Here is a 16,983-nt window from a genome sequence, read left to right on the forward strand (position 1 = left end):
TCCTACACCATTTGTGATACATACATGAAACACATGACAAATCCAGTGCTGTGTTTAGGACTGTTAATCAAAGTCACAGTAGTTTCGGAGCAGATAAGAAAACAGACAAAAAAACTTTGATGCACTTCCATTGAAGGAGGGTCCCGAGCCACACTGAGCTTTTCTGAGCTTGCATTTCCACTGCAGTTTAGTGCCACCTCAACGTGGGTGGGATTAAATGATCATCATAGTTGCGCCACCTCTACTGCCATGACATCATCTTAAACGTGACACAAACTGACCAAAACAATAACACGACCGCTAGCTGCTAGCTACGAGCTCAATGTGCTGCATAAAGCAGTTGTTGCATGTTACACTTGTGATTTTACACAAGTGTAACAGTTAAATTGGCCGGGTTGTTTTAGAAGCAAGCTTCCAGTAGCTGGTCAACTAAATAAAGTGAAACATTCAAGCAGAGTATAGAGTTAACCTAACATACCTTCCTCCTTAGTGGATCAATGCCAATCCAGGGCACTCTCCCTCCCATTGCTCGCTGGTTTAGATAGAGTCTATTTGGTTGAACCACTTCCACTTTTCCTTGATGGTTCTGTAGTCACTTTTACGTTTTTTTTTTTACTTTTCCCTACACTGTTGGTACCAATAAAGCGAGCAGAGCTGAGCTGAGTCGAGTTGTACCATGCAGTGGAAAAGCCCCATATGACTGGAGGCAGTAAGCAAGAACCTAGCAACCATCCAGAACAGCCTAGCAACTGCATAGGAATGCCCTAGCAGAGACCTGGAATACCCTTGCAACCACTAAGTAACGCAATGAAAACCACACAGGACACTTTAGCAACTACTAACAATACTCTAGCATCATGGCAGTGGTTTTGCAAGGGTAAGCACCAATCACATTATCACATCTTATTGACTGAAATCACACAGAATTAAACCAAGCTGTCATGATTGCATTTTATCACAGTGTCATTGTTTTTTAAGCATACTGTTGGCATTTTTACAACAGACAAGTGAATACAAACCTGAACAACATCACAGAGTGTGTGACAAATAATTTTTTTCCAAAACTAGGATTATAGTCCTTAAGTAAAAGAAGACAGTTTTGAGTAGCAAGCAAACAGCTTCACCCCTTTTCCTTTCAAATGGCTCACTCTCTCTGTCTCGCTCTATCTCCCTACGGAGGAGTCGCTTAAAATCCAAGGCAATTAACTCATGATCCCATCCATTTAGCTGTGAGAGGATGTGGGTGATCTATTGAAGGGTGTCACAAAGCCGTGACAAGTGAACATCACGCCTTCTAATGACCCCGGCATAAATTATAAATGCATGAAAGTTCCCAACAAGAGATCATGAATCGTGATCCACCAGGGCTAGCATCTTTATATTCATCGATGTCCAACCTTATATTTAGATAGGTGGTCAATTTTTTTTTACAATCTTGAATATTTGGTTACATTCTAGCAATTCACCACTAAAATATACTAAGTTGGGAAAGAGCCGTGCCTGTTTGATTATGCTGACTTATATGGATCTATATATTGTTAGTGTAACTCATAAATAACCTTACAGATCTAGAAGCATTGATTCCACAATGTTAGATAATTAAAGCATCGCCCCATGTTTAATTAATAAGATTTGACTCCCCAGGCCAGCCATAGACATGTCAAGACCTTTATGGGGAGTTAGTATCTAACAAGCTACAGCCAAATGACATGCTTAGCCACAGAGGTTAATGATATAATAGTCCCAGAGTCAGCCATTGATGAAAGCTCTAATAATTCTGATGATAATCATGGTAATTACTATCAGCATTATCACTCAGTACCATGAAATAGACCTCTAGAGATCAGATGAGGCCTGGATTGAAGATAAGTCTCTCAATCCTCTTCCAATTTGCTGAGCTAATTAAATGTAAATATAGTGCAAGTATGCAGGGACTCTGCATTCAACTCCCACAATTCCATAACACCAGGAAGTCATAGTGGTCTAATGCTGCCTTCATGTGCTATCAGAATTATTGCACATGGAGATAATTTTGATACCCGATTTGTCTGAGTTGTGAGAAGACGTAAACTTTCAACATGGCAGAGGAGAGTACGGTTTCTGAGGTGAATGAGGTTTTATACATTTTTCTAAATTGGTCATATTAATTTATGTGTACAGTATCAGCAACCATTTGTACACCATGAAAATAGCTTGTATTTGACCACAATTCCATTATCGTCAGCAAGCTAATATGTAATGTGGGGTGACTGGTGCCAAAATAAAAGTTCCTCACAAAAATATCTATTAATGATGGCGTCGACAACAAAGTACTTGAACATGACATACTCATAATAAAGCTGTTTTATTGTGTGTTTTTATTCTGTAGGAATCTGGTATGCATAGCAAGAGAATGTGTTTCACACTGTATTAAAAGAAGGCGTGTAAATTACAGATGTATGGTTCAGATTGACAGAGCTGCAACATCTCTAACTGAACTCATCCGGATGGTCAGGTCATGACACCTGTCACATAAACCACTGCACTCTCTCACAGCATGTTACGATGTCTGTAAATTGTCAGGTGCGTGTGCTCAGCAAGGACAGGGGAAAGAGTGCAGGGGGTGTGACACGGTCCTGTTTCAAACAAAGAGAAAAATGTGCACCAGGTGTACATATATACACTTTGACAGGATAGTCTCTACCTGTCAAACAACAGGCCGAGACACATATATACACAAAAAAAGTGCATGTAAAATCACACCATTCTCTGAAATTTACAGCTGCTCTCTCTTTCTTTACTGCCGAAGGATGGCTGACATTTTCTGCTACATAAGGGCGTGACTGTTATAAATCACACGGTGCACTCTCTCTTGCTCATTTCCCCGCTTCGAAAGAGGCAAACATGCAGCAGACACACATATGGAAAAATCTAAAATCAATAGAAACACAAGCAGCGTGGGAGTTTAGTAGAAATTTGATTAAATACATTATGTAGCTCTGAGCTGCAATTGCAGTCTATGATTCTCCACTGGTTTTGCTTCAGGACCCAGATTTTACTGTATACAAAAATGTCCTTAAAGACCCCATGAAAATATTTTCTCTGTTATACAAGTCTAGCATAATGTTATTTAGGTATCCAACTATGCACGATTATACTGTATGTTTCATTTAATTGAACGTATTTCCTTACTGACCATTTTTGTGTTGTGACCCATCAGTTGACACCCACTGATTTAGTACATCCACATGGTATGAGGCCAGTAAATCATACTGGAAGCCTCTTAACCTCTCTGTGATCTGAACATTATAGAAATATTTACAATGTTTGAGCGGTAGATCTACTGTAAGATCCCCTCATATGGATTAAGATCATACCAGCGCTATAATAATTCATTTTACAGATGAGGCTATATGTTAATAATTGTAATTGTTTATCCTCTTCCCAATCCTGTAAAATTAGCCTAAAACGCCTAATCAAGGCATACCCAAAGTAAATTTAAAGCTGTTCTTGAACCGTTTGGAGTACATGCATGGTTTTGGTCACATTTGAAAGGGGACACTCTGAAGTTTTTTCCCCAGCAGTCAGAATTACTGTAAGTGCTACTGATTTTTAGTAATAGAAGTTTGAACACAATGAAATAGAAGTTTGATTTTCCGCCTGAAAATTTGTTTTGCATACAGATGCCTGCAGATGACTATAACTTGTAGCTATTAGCTTGAGAACACAATGGGATCACAGCATGAAGCCTTACCTAGTTCAAGTTCAAATGTTATAACAATACCATAAAAAATGAATATTTTACACATGTTTTTCTAAGGGTACACCCAGGCGTTTTACAAAAGTGCCTTTTGGATACTCCACAAGGACCCTTTGGTAACCTAGGACAAAAAGGCTACTACTTTTGAATGCTTCAACGTACAGTCATAATTTTGGGCTCTAATGAAAGATGACACTTAGAGCTATCATATTCCATATCCAGATCCACTATTAGTTTTGCTGACACAGAGTAACTGATGCATAAACACATTAGAGTGCCTTTTCCTTCTTGAAACTAAATGTTGTGCATATAAAAGAGTCAAAACTAGTGCTATGGTGGACAATTTGTTTATATAAAAAATACACAACAAACTATTTACATGAATTTTTACACAAAGTATTTACAAACCATTATAAAATTGTACATGTTTCTAGCAACATGCCAGTCATTGTAGCAGTCACATTTGGGTACAAAGCACATAGGCACAACACAGGAGAGTACTTCACTGGTGTCTTTGCATGACACTGCCTGCACTTGAGACGACCAGCGGTGCAAGATTTGGTGATGTGCAACGGCCTGTGATGTGCTCTTCGTGGAGCAGGAGATATGGGTCTGGCTGTGGAGTGAGACCCCAACTCTGCCAGCTCCTCAGCAAGGGTCTCTCTGAAAGCCCTCCTCTCTTGATGAGGTGCTGTCCTGCTGCTCCACTTTATGTGGCCCGCATCCGGCTCCCAATCGCTATCTGATTCAGTGAGAATAAATAAATGTAATTTACAAAGCTAGACACAACTTTTCCATCTCTTCTGTATTCTGTATATATATAGTTTTTCTTTTCGACTGTGTAAATATGTATTATTGTATGTATATTTACTGTAAATACTGTATACTTTGCCAATGTACTATGGAACAAATAGATGGGCCTACACCTCCCCCCATGAATTCAGCATTGTAACAAATAGATGGGCCTACCCCTCACCCACCTCCACGCATTGTAACAAATAGACTCTCAAACACAACATATATTCTTATTTTCAACTTATATTTATTGATTTAATTATATATGTATTTCGCGTCCATTTATATATATATATATAAATACATATTTACAGTAAATATACAAAACATCTATATAGCATTTCAATAGATCTGAAACAAACAATGAACTAAAACCTCACACACGCACAAACAAATACAAAAAACATGCACAAACGGTTCAAACACTCACTGAGGAAACACACGACAAAGGGTAATTACAAAATGTGTTCATTATTCAAACTAAAGCTTATTTATGCAGAATATACAGTAATATATGTTATAAAACACAAGAAAACACTTACTTGTCCAGAGCAATGTCTCATCTCTCCATAAACATTTCCTCTGCCTCCGAATTATCCATATTGTTCATCTCCAAACTCATCATTTCCACAGTAAATGCCTTCTTATATCACATCCTGGGGTGAAAATCCTGTTTTTCGCGTCCGTTTCACCATATTTAAATCGCCAAATGTGTAAACAGTTCCAAAACAGCTCTCCAATAGTTTTACGCACAGACGCACAAAACACTCCGTAATGGCAAGGCAATTTTGCGCACACACATTACAGAACCGTGCTCTAATCTTCCCACTAAAGCCGCATATCACTGTTTTCAGAATTTCATTGGCTATACGATGCGTCAGTCATTTCCACTCTTCGATGTAATTGGTTTGATCAGTAAACAAAGGAAAGTGGGTATGCCCTTACATTCGACACAGACTGTGGTTGGGTATTGAAGGCTGTGGACAGGACATGGAAGCTCCTATTGGGTCAAATGAGGTGTCAATCGAAAGGTCAGAGTGCGTGCTTCCATTTTGATACCGGATATAGGAAATGTTTACATCTAAACTGAAGTTATTACCGATAATATGTGAAAGATTAGGTACAGCTGCCAGGTGCTTTGAAATGATGCAACAAGAGTCTGTGGATATTTATTGATGTAATAATGTGATTTGGACTAAACATTTTACTTGATTTGATCGTTTGGACATTTGACAATGAAACAACACCGTTTTTGTCGGGAAGTTATGGATCAGTGGAATACTATGAGGCTTCATAGGAGAGTTGCCTAAATTTTGTTATTGGTTGTTTATATGTTGGTGGTCTGACAAAGATATAGATTGTACCTGCTGTTGTGATCGTATCTTAAAATGGTTTATATCAATAGAAAATCAAGAAATGTAGCTTTCCAAAGATATGTGGCATGTGTACCAATGTACACACAGCAGTTTTGTTTATCGCATACTTTTATTTTGTACATTTAAGGGCCCGTCCGCGGGCTGTCTCAGTCCATAAAGTTATCTGACACGTAAAATGAAGGGCCAGAAAGTGGTGAGGCCAAATGACTTCCTTTTACTGTAAATGTTTTTTGATAACTGTGACTGATGTAAAACAGAACACTCAGAAAAGGAAAAGGAGAGACTGATATTTTTACAGTAGAAAATGTTCTCATGAATAACATCTATAAATGCACTGACGTTAGATTTGTGAGACAATCCTCAGCCATTTAGCTGAATAATAATCATTCTTCCAAACTGAGGCCTAATTGGACAAAACAAATGGCCCATCAGCTGCCATCATCTAGATATCAAAAGTGATTTAAACCATCTCTCAAGAGACAGTAGGAATTCCTCACTTTTAACAGGTTGAAGCTAGTGCCATACAACTTGCTACAATTGTTGCTATACAAATGAGCATGTTTACGTGCATGATCTTACACTGGTTATGCTATAGTGAGAATCCTGGCACCAATTGAAATGAACTGGGCCTCACACAAGACACCAAAATATGTAGTGATTCATGTGGCCACATGATAGGGGAGGCTTGGGGGCTTTAGTTCCAAAAGGTTGAGAATATCTGGTATACACTAACGCCAAGGTATCTGGAAAGAGGTTTAATAGGGATATTTACGTTCTCCTTGATCGATTGATGACTTTGGTGACGGCGAAGTCTCCCACTAGGCCTCAGGGCCACATTACAGTGGGGAAGGAGCTGGATTACATTTCAACAGCCTTGGACACAAAGGAGTTGAGGAATGCTGATCTTCTGGAAGCACCGAAAAGGTTTTCGACATCTGGAACATGCAGATATACAGCCCTTATTTCGGTGCAAGTTTCTATATCTGGAACACGCAGATGCACGTAACTTGAAGAGAAGGTTTGCTCACTCAAGCTAAACTTTGTCGCTGTAGTTTTCTCCCTGGTATAGGGTTTCCGAACTTGGAGTTGCAATAGTCTCTTGTAATGAGACTTGGTCGAGACTTGGAAGCACATTGAATGATCTTTTATCCTCTCTCTTGGAGTAAGACCTAGCATGTTGGATGGTTTGTATTCTATTACATCTCCTACCACTCAGGCCAGAGATTCAGAATGTTCATTATCACTCTGCAATTGCTTCTCTCTCATAGAGTGAGACCAGAACAAAGCTGTTTTCTGTTACCCTGTTCGTGTTTTCCAAGACTCAGGACAAAGGTGTTTTAGAAGTGTGTTCTGTTAATGACCATCTGGACAGGGACTCAGGACAAAGGTGTGGTCATCCGGAGGATAGTTTTATACCTTCCTGATGAGGAGGAGATTTCAGTTTGGCACTTATTGTTTCAAGGTTATGATTGGCTGCTGAGATTGAAGTGGGCCCACACAGTGTGGTTCACTCTCCCTTCTCCGTGTGGAACATGTGCATATTTTAAAGTATATAGTTAGAACAATATCTTTAAAAGGTTTGGCAGTGACCTCTGTGTGGGCAGTAATTTGAACATAGTTACAAGGAAATTCCAAAAAATTAAAAAAATATTGGGGCATGTTCACAAATGGTAAAAGCATAAACCAATCGAAAAACGCTTTGCTCATTACCCCTATTAATTTTGTATGTTAAAACCTTTACCGCATTCTTACCGGCTTATCCAATGCATGCAAGTGTTGTGTGCTTGCCTGTTTAGGTTTTACTGTCAAAAGCTGATGATTTAAAAATTTTTGAATAAGCTGATTTTAGGTAGTTATCAGCATAGTGGTTTACAGTGAACTAATGTGAATGCACATTCTAGATATAAAACGTAAAGACCTGCCAATGTCTTGCTTACAGTTGCCATTCTGAGCGTTCTGCCTTTCATTTTGTAACAAGTGGCCTGTCTCATTCTTATACTGTCTCTAGTGGCATAGGGGAATTAAGCAAGGGGCACAAACAGGAAATGGGGAGGGGCAGATAAAACCATGATGCCACCACAGCTTGCAGCCTCTGATACAAATAAACTCATGAAATCCAGCTGCAGAGGAAGACCTGATTTACGAGTCTCTCACAAAAACGAGAGGTTTCGAGTTTTCACACAAGTTATTCGTCTTCTGCTCTCTTCCTCTGCCGCTTCACTCCTCTCCTCCTCAACTCTAGCTCTGATAACACCCTATGATCTATGGCCTAGCCCCTCCCACACCCACCTGGTTGACACAGACCAGAACACGAATCTATAGATGGCGGGGAGAACGTCTTCCGCAATGTATGACAGATTGCCCTTTTCAAAAGACAATAGACACACTCATAACAGCGACGTTTATGCTAGATCCATGGGAACAAACATGATTAATTTTAGGAAGATAGCCATGGGAAAAATAGTCGGATGTACAGGCCAACTGGAGATCAGCCCATCTCATATGACACCAAGTGACAGCACCTGCCAGAACCTCTGCATTTGTAGGAATTTGCATGTGTGAGAAATGGAAGCGTAAACGGTAGTTTTTGCAGAGAGACTCCTAGTAGCTCCATGCCTTTCAATCTATTCGGGTATCTCATCCAATCATAATCCAGCCTCTGGTAAATTGTCTGCACTTATATAGCGCTTTTTTAACCTTAGCGGTTTTCAAAGTGCTTTACACCGTGACTCATTCTCCCACTCACACACACTCACACACCAACGAGGGCAGAGCTGCCATGGAAGGCGCTAGCCTGCCATTGGGAGCAACTTGGGGTTCAGTGTCTTGCCTAAGGACACTTCAGTATGTGGAGTCATGTGGGCCAGGAATCATCACCAACCCTGCGATTATTGGTGAAACCGCTCTACCACCTGAGCCACAGAGCAAAGTTTCTCTCCCCTGCCGTCATCGCTTTCTGGCAGGATCTAATGGTTCAAGTGATAAATCTGAGCACTGTACCATGGAACGGGGCTTGCGCCAAGGGAAAGTATTCATTATTACATTATACATATTATACAAAATACTACATTAGTGATCAATTCTCATAGATATGAGTCTTTCTGAGAGAAATGTCTTGTTAACAACAGACAGCTATGATGCAGGATGTGAGTGAAGGAGAGAACATGAGAGGACATTCAAACAGTTTTGCTGCTTGACCCCAGACACTCCTCTAACTGTCATCTCCCAAGAAAGCTGATCTTAAAACCAGTTTCCTTACAAATCCACTTGCTGTTAAATCAGTGGCTCGTTTCAGATTAGCAAACTATGATACTACTCTTACTATTTCTTCCATATTTACAATTTACATTTAGATTTTACATTTATGCATTTGGCAGACGCTTTTATCCAAAGCGACTTACAGAGCCCTTATTACAGGGACAATCCCACCGGAACAACCTGTTAAGTGCCTTGCTCAAGGACACAATGGTGGTGGCTGTGGGGATCAAACCAGTGACCTTCTGATTACCAGTTTACCAGTTATGTGGTTTAGATCACTACACCACCACCACTCCACAACAATTTATACTGCAAATATAGTAAATGTAGTATGGCAGTATGCTATTCTGTACAAAACAATCAACTGACTGGGCAGCTACCTCCAGATTCAGATATGAATCTCGGTGCTGATCTGATTAGTTGATTAGATAATGAGCCACAATAATTTAGGGCCAGATTCACGAAACCGTTGTACCACTTTTGCGCATGGTATTTCAGCGCAAACACCTGAGTCTTCTTCAATAACCACCCGCAATAACATTTAGCGGGCGCAATCAAATCAAATCACTTTATTGTCACATGACCATATACACAAGTGCAACAGGAGGTGAAAGTCTTGTGTGCAGTTCTGAGCAACATAGCAGTCATGACAGTGACGAGACATATACCAATTTACAATAAACAACATGTTTACACAACACAGTTTACATATCAAATGTAAATCAGCGCTTAAATTGAGGTGCGTCTTCAATATTTAAATTAAGTAATTGTCATTCCTTTCCGTGCAAATCCGCCTCCTTTCTATGTAAATTATGCTCATTTAAGATGGCACTTTATTCACAAAACTTGCATTGCACTATTACCGCCAAATGAAAGTAGGCTGTATACTGGATTTTATTTAAAAGAGATGTTGTAAACTGACTTGAAGTAGTGCATATTAGTTAGAAATGTTGTCCTACTTAAGTCGGCACTAGTGTCGCATCACTGTGACATATGCCTTGAGTGTGTCGATACCAGCCACCTGGATGATTTAGCTTTCATGGGCTGAGTTCGCAATGGCATACTACCCATTCAACTTTTACTACTTCTGCTAGTCTATGTCAGAAACAGTAAGAGTAGTATGATAGTATGCCATTAGTAAGGTGTTTATTCTGACACCTTCAGCTCTGCTAATCTCTCAAAAAATTATTTTATAACAGTGCAATTCTCTTTTATGCAATATTAACCTTATATGTGGCTCAGGTGGTAGAGCGGGTTGTCCACTAATCGCAGGGTTGGTGGTTTGATTCCTAGCCCACGCGACTCCACATGCCAAAGTGTCCTTGGGCAAGACACTGAACCCGAAGTTGCTCCCAATGGCAGGCTAGCACCTTGCATGACAGCTCTGCTGTCATTGGTGTGTGAATGGGTGAATGAGACGCAGTGTAAAGCGCTTTGAATACCTAAGGTTAAAAAGGTGCTATATAAGTGCAGACCATTTACCATTTATATATCATGTTTATTCATTAAAACAACAAAAAATATTTATAATACTGATTCCTTTTCTGGTATTAAAATAATATAGGCTTATACAGTAGTAGCCTATATTAATTTAGCTGCACGTAACCTATTCAGATGAATAGTGTTTATTGTTATTAGATGTAAAATTCAAACATCTGTCTATATAAATTTCTATTGCATCCACTTAATCTGCAATAAAGAAAGAAATTTTCTTGTTGCCATGATCTGCCATGACTGGTGTAGGTTCAGCACACGATGTCAAGTGCAAAGTTTCCAGCTTGATGGCTCTCTTTTCAACTCCTACCCCAATTTGCAACCGGCAAATCTCGCCGATCTGTAATTGGCCAGGTACAGTTCAAGTCATACACACCTCATGCAACATATTCAGGTCATGTGACATCATTCAAAGAACCTTACCTGGCAAAGAAGGATGCCGCAGCAGAGGTGCCACTGGAGGGCGCTGTGGTGACTGGGGCAGGAGGAGGAGCTGCAGGGTTGCTGTGTGCAGATGGGCGGTCTGCATTATAGCGGTTAAGCGCAGCCTCGTTTAGACCCTCTCTGTTGCCTTCTGACACTATCTGTGAAATCTGCACCAAAATAAACACAAGCATTAAAGACAACATGTAAAATATGGACAACACAACCAGGGTTTCAAATGTACACCTTCCAATCCACCAAATTCAGGTACAAATCAACACTGAACAACTCACTAGCCAATGTGGTAGGTTATGATACATAGACTTATAGGCCATCTTAATGAGACAGACAACACTGGTGATTGCAACCTGTAAAATAAAATCTTTAGTTCAAACACTAAATTAAACCGATTTGTGTTGCATTTGTGCTATAATGTAAAGTAATAAACTCCTAAAATATAGTTATTTGAGGATACCATCCTGCGGCAACCAATCACAATGATAAAAAATAAATTTCTGTGTGTGTTGTTAGAGAACAACTGAAAATTTAAAGTTATGAGAGGAGGATAAAAAAGGAAGGGCATTGAAACAATGAAGATTTAATAATATCAACTTCTGTTTAAAAATAATATCTATTTCTACTTCTGCTCTAGCTTCTGTACCAATCTAACTCACACTTAAAACTTGCAATACTGCAAATATTGTTGGCTCTTGTATGGTAAATTGCTTGTGGTGTAACATCACTTCATATTAACTAACTAATTTTATGATGGTTTGTGAAGCTTGTATTGAAGTTCTTCATGGGTGGTAATTTATTCACCCTATATGCTGGTGAGTGGAAAAAGTTAATTTCAATCACAAATAAACAGGAGCCAGTGGCTCTATTAACAGCTAAACAAACTCAATATAGTTTAGGGAATGTTTTCCCTAATTTGGTAAATGATGTTCTATCGGGAAGACACGCAGGCTTGAGTGAAGTTTAAGATGCCATTTATTTGATAAATGTAAAACAGAAAGTAATGTCTCTCTCTCTTTGGCGTAGGCCCCATCCGGCGGTCCGAGGGAGTTGTACCCGGAACCGTCATGTCCTGCCGGAGATAGGAGGCAGGGGTGAGGAGCCTACCCCCGTGCGGGACAGGGCTCAACTGGTGGTGGTCGGGTGGTGGAGGTTGCCATGTTAGCACACTGAAACAGCAATGTGATAAGATTGTGAGCAGACTTATAAAGCAATGGCTTACATGGGATTGGCTAGGAATTACCCAGCTAATGATGTGATGATGTACAGCTGCTAGTCTTCCTGCTAGAACTACGCTGCGCTTCCATTTCTTCTATTTTCCCAGACGTGCGGGGGAACAGGTTCTATTGTTTCAAAACTACTGCAGCATGCTAGCAAGCATGTAGGCATCTCTGGCAATTGTCCCTGGTCACGCAGTGGCGGTGAGTAAGATTCTGCCAGGCATTCAGATAAACAGTTCAGTTTAGACATGACTCATGAGAAACGGCCCTGATAATTGTGCTGCAAAGGGCCCATGGCATGGCAGGCTTTCTTAAACAAGCATCCAGCCAGACCCACTCAGGGAGATTTGGACATAATCCGGACACCCTCCCCTGACCCAGCTCTGTAAATAGACAGCAAGGGCACTGCTGTTGCTGTGCGCTCGGGTCTATAATTTCGCCCCAAATAAGGATGTCCCTCTGGAAGATGAGCTCTGCTGTAGAGTCAAACAGCAGCTCTCTTTGTGTTTACCAAGGATGCCTTAGAAGTGTAGGCAAGTATCACACAGATAAGTTTGGAAGGACAGTGAGAAAATCCAGATCTGAGTATTTAAGTATATTTGTGGGGGTATTTGAACAGTAATACGCTCATAAAAACTGAAGAATTAATGTGTTCATGAAATCTAGACGTGTCCATCTACGTATATCACTGTTTAAGAAACAATCAAATAACGAATTTAACTTTTTTATTGTGACATTTTACAATGGTTTAATCCATTGATTGGATTCGATATTTATAATGGGAGTGAATTTTATCAAACTAAAATCAACAGAAATTTTATCACGCTAGAGTCATGTGAACACATTCTATTTCAATGTTATGCATTAGTCCCATTCACTTCAATTGTAAGTGACTTACTGCAAATGCTATTTTTAAATAAACAACATTATGCTGTAAATGATTGAGATTAACTTGTATTGAACCCAGAACATTCCTTTAAGAAAGTAAATAGAATTAAGAAAATCAATTTGATTTTATCTTCAGGTGACACTAAGGGCGTCTCTGCTAAAATACAAGGCTGATAAATGTTAATTATTAGGTCATAATTATTGGAGAATCCATAAGAACTTATTGAAAAAGTGTATTGATATTTCAGTAAAAGGTAATATTAATGGAGGCAACTAATGGACTAATGGACATTTGGGCCAATAGGATAAATATATGGTCAATTAAACCAATCAAACAAAATCTAGCATATCTGAGGAAGTACATTAAGTTTTCATGGTATTTCAAACTTGTACACAGTAATCAGAATAAAAATCCTCCTGACTCATCAGTTGGGACTCAACTGGGAATTTTTTTACTGCCAGTGATTGTGTTACATAACGCCACATTTTCATTTTCTGTCAGGACTGAAATATTACTTGTTAATCTATGTGCACTGATGTGCACTGTGGCTCAGGGTTACTGACCAGAAGGTTGGGGGTTCAAGCCCCAGCACCACCAAGATGCCACTGTTGGGCCCTTGAGCAAGGCACTTAACTCCAGGTTGCTCTGGGGGGATTGTCCCTGTAATAAGTGCACTGTAAGTCGCTTTGGATAAAAGCATCTGCCAAATGCATAAATGTAAATTATGTACATTGAAATAACCTGATTTTTAAGCATCTAAACGCTGACACTTTTCCCGTGCATACTGTATATTCAGTGTTGGTGAGTAACGGGATATATGTAACAGGATTATGTATTTAAAATACAAAGTATTCAACTACAGTTACAATTAAAATAATTGTATTGGTATTTAGAATACAGTTACATTCAAAAAGTATTTTGATTACCGAAGAGATTACTTTGCATTTTATTGTCATTTGTTTAATTTAATATTTAGTCCTTTCAGATGGAAAACATTTATACATATAAATGATGTGATCCAAAGTGCATTTGAACAGCAGTGAAACACTTTCTTATGATGTGTTACATTCATGTGAGCAGACAGAGGAGTAATTAAGTACCTACTTATTGAAGTAAGTTTGGTGGAGTAGAAATAGAAATAATCATTGTGTAAATTGTCAGCTTTATGCTAAGCTAAAATGCTATTTCTAGCCCTTTTACAAGCACACGTTAGCAGGCACGATCATATTTTTATTAAGAAAAGTCACGTTGGCTCATAATTCCTTTTTTTCTAGTAAGACCTTTGATATTAGAGCAAAAATGATATTCTTGATAATAATTTTTTTAATGTTTTCCTTAAAAATATCAATTTTAATAATTTTGCTTGATCTTGTTTTAGAAACAACACTGCATAAGATATTAAGATTTTTCAGAGAATGTATTTTTAACATGTGTATTTTGTCTTACTGTACTGGCAGAATGTTTATGGTCAAAACAACTGAAAATATCTACCAGTGCTGAAGAAGTAATCCAAAGTATTTAGAATACGTTACTGAGCTTTTCATGTGAGAGAGAAAAAAAAATGTTTGTCCCCTGCATTTCTCACCAAATTAAAAACAGATTGCCACATCGCATCTGCACACAGGCCGACCAGTGCCAACTTTCACACCTTAGAGAAACTAAAGAGACAGACTAGACCGAGTCATTCACAGCCAAAGGCTGCAAGTTTCTTCACAGCTTCCCATGTGTTATTTCTGTCAGCTTGCAGGTATGGTGGCAAAACTCACAGCCATCTTAAAATACACACTGATGTGTGTGACTGACAGGTATATTGCAGCGCGTAAACACATTACAGTTTCATAGTGCTGCACTAGTCAAGGCAGACATTCATGTGACCAATTGCTGGATTAAGAGTGGATATATTTGTAGTTGACAACTGCAGAAGCTTCTGGAGTAAAACATATGGAATGAGATATCATAGGAATGACCACAAACCATTAATACACCCGATTACGAGCAGCTAATAATGGGGCACAATATTGATCCTCTTCCAACTAAAGGTCAAAAGATGACTTTGCCAGTAAGAAAGACATATATAACAATGACTAACTGTTCTAAGCTGTTATTAATGTAACAGAAGAATGGGTCATTCTATGTGGCTTTGTACAAAAGACAATAGGATACGTCTTTCTTTTAAATATTAAAATATGAAAAGTGTAAAAAAGTTTTTCCTTTGTTCATTATTAGATATAGTCGGTTTAAACTGCTAAATAAAGATACTGTAAATCCATTCAGAACACACTTATAGCATCTGATCTGATTTAAAGAGACCCATTAGGGCACGTACACTAAAACATACAATAAGTATACATTTACATTTATTAATTTAGCAGACACTTTTATCCAAAGCAACTTACAAAATGAGGATTACAACAGAAGCGATTCATCCTAAAGGCCCAGATATACTTCATAAAAAACTGAAGAATGAATGGGTGTGAAGTTATTAAGAACTAAATCTGGCCTAAAATAAGTTTTTGCGTTTGTTTCGGTGGTTCGGATCAGCTCGCCTAGGCGAACTTTTAGGAAAACTTCTAAACGGCTGCTAAACACCTTCTTGCTGCCATTGGACCACGTCATCAGTAGGTGTGACCTGAGGCTCCGCCTACTACTTTGTTTACGTTTTTCATTCAGTATTCAATATGAACACACCTGCGAGACCATGTAATGTGATTTTGTTTTGTTTGTTTAATTAGTCTACTCTCAAGCGCATATTCACACATCTGCCCAAAGTAAGATATGACTCTCTTATCATCATTCTTTTGTCTGTATTCTGCCCATCATTACTCTTTTATACGCCCACCTTTGCAGTTGTAGCAGTGTCATCATAAATTACAATTAACGAGTGTAATCCACACATATCATGGCCGCTGTTACGATTGAGGACAGAGTCAGACAAGGGATGAGGATCCAAATGCGGGGTTTATTTGACATGAATGGAAACGAACAGGTATGAACAAACAAAACTACCACGATGGGCAAAATGAAAACAAAACATGAAAACATGGGAACTGGAAACACAGGCATGGGAGCGAACATCAACAGGATACAACTACATTCACATACAATCAACGAAAGACAAGGACTGAACCAAAAACCAGGATATAAATACATGAACACAGGAACAGGGGACCAATGAACAGACAGAACTCCAACAAAATGACGAGGGAATAAACAGAGGAAAAAGGCAAGTTAACGAGGGACAGGTGAAAACAATGACAGAGAACACGAACGCTGACAAGGAGACTATGGAACAAAACAAGGGACAAAAGTGGAATACACTAAAAGTGGAGCCGTGGAATACACTAGAGGCGGAACTCTAGAAGGCACTGGAGTCTCTGGGGGCAGAGCCGAGGAGGCTCGGGAGGCGGAGCTCTGGAAAGTTCAGAAGGCGGAGCTCTGGAAAGCTCGGGAGGCAGAGCTCTGGAAAGCTCGGGAGGCAGAGCTCTGGAAAGCTCGGGAGGCAGAGCTCTGGAAAGCTCGGGAGACTTGAGAGGCGGAGCCCTAGGAGGCTCGGAATGGAATTACAAAAGTGACAGAACATGACAAACAAAGGGCAACGGAGAAACTAGACAAGGTAACCGTTACATAATCCCCCCTCAAAGGAGCGGATTCCAGATGCTCAAAAGTGACAAAACAAAAAACAGGAAGAACAAATGTCCATTGACTGGGGGGGGGGAGCTTGTGGTGGGCAGACAGACCAAGGGGAGCAACCAAGGGCAGACAAGAAAAAGGGAC

The 16,983-nt window shown here is 39.4% G+C and overlaps 1 protein-coding gene across 2 annotated transcripts in view; it reads right to left on the minus strand.

The window, feature by feature from the left end:
- LOC127657238 (kinesin-like protein KIF26B) overlaps positions 1 to 16,983 on the minus strand; it is a 124,170-nt gene that overhangs the window by 48,219 nt on the left and 58,968 nt on the right. For both annotated transcript variants that reach the window (XM_052145938.1, XM_052145937.1), the window contains exon 4: positions 11,086 to 11,255. In XM_052145938.1, the coding sequence (XP_052001898.1) occupies positions 11,086 to 11,255 (170 nt within the window). The remainder of the gene's footprint in view (positions 1 to 11,085; positions 11,256 to 16,983) is intronic.

Source organism: Xyrauchen texanus, chromosome 16 (genome assembly GCF_025860055.1).
Source record: "Xyrauchen texanus isolate HMW12.3.18 chromosome 16, RBS_HiC_50CHRs, whole genome shotgun sequence".
NCBI classification, from domain to species: Eukaryota; Metazoa; Chordata; class Actinopteri; order Cypriniformes; family Catostomidae; genus Xyrauchen; species Xyrauchen texanus.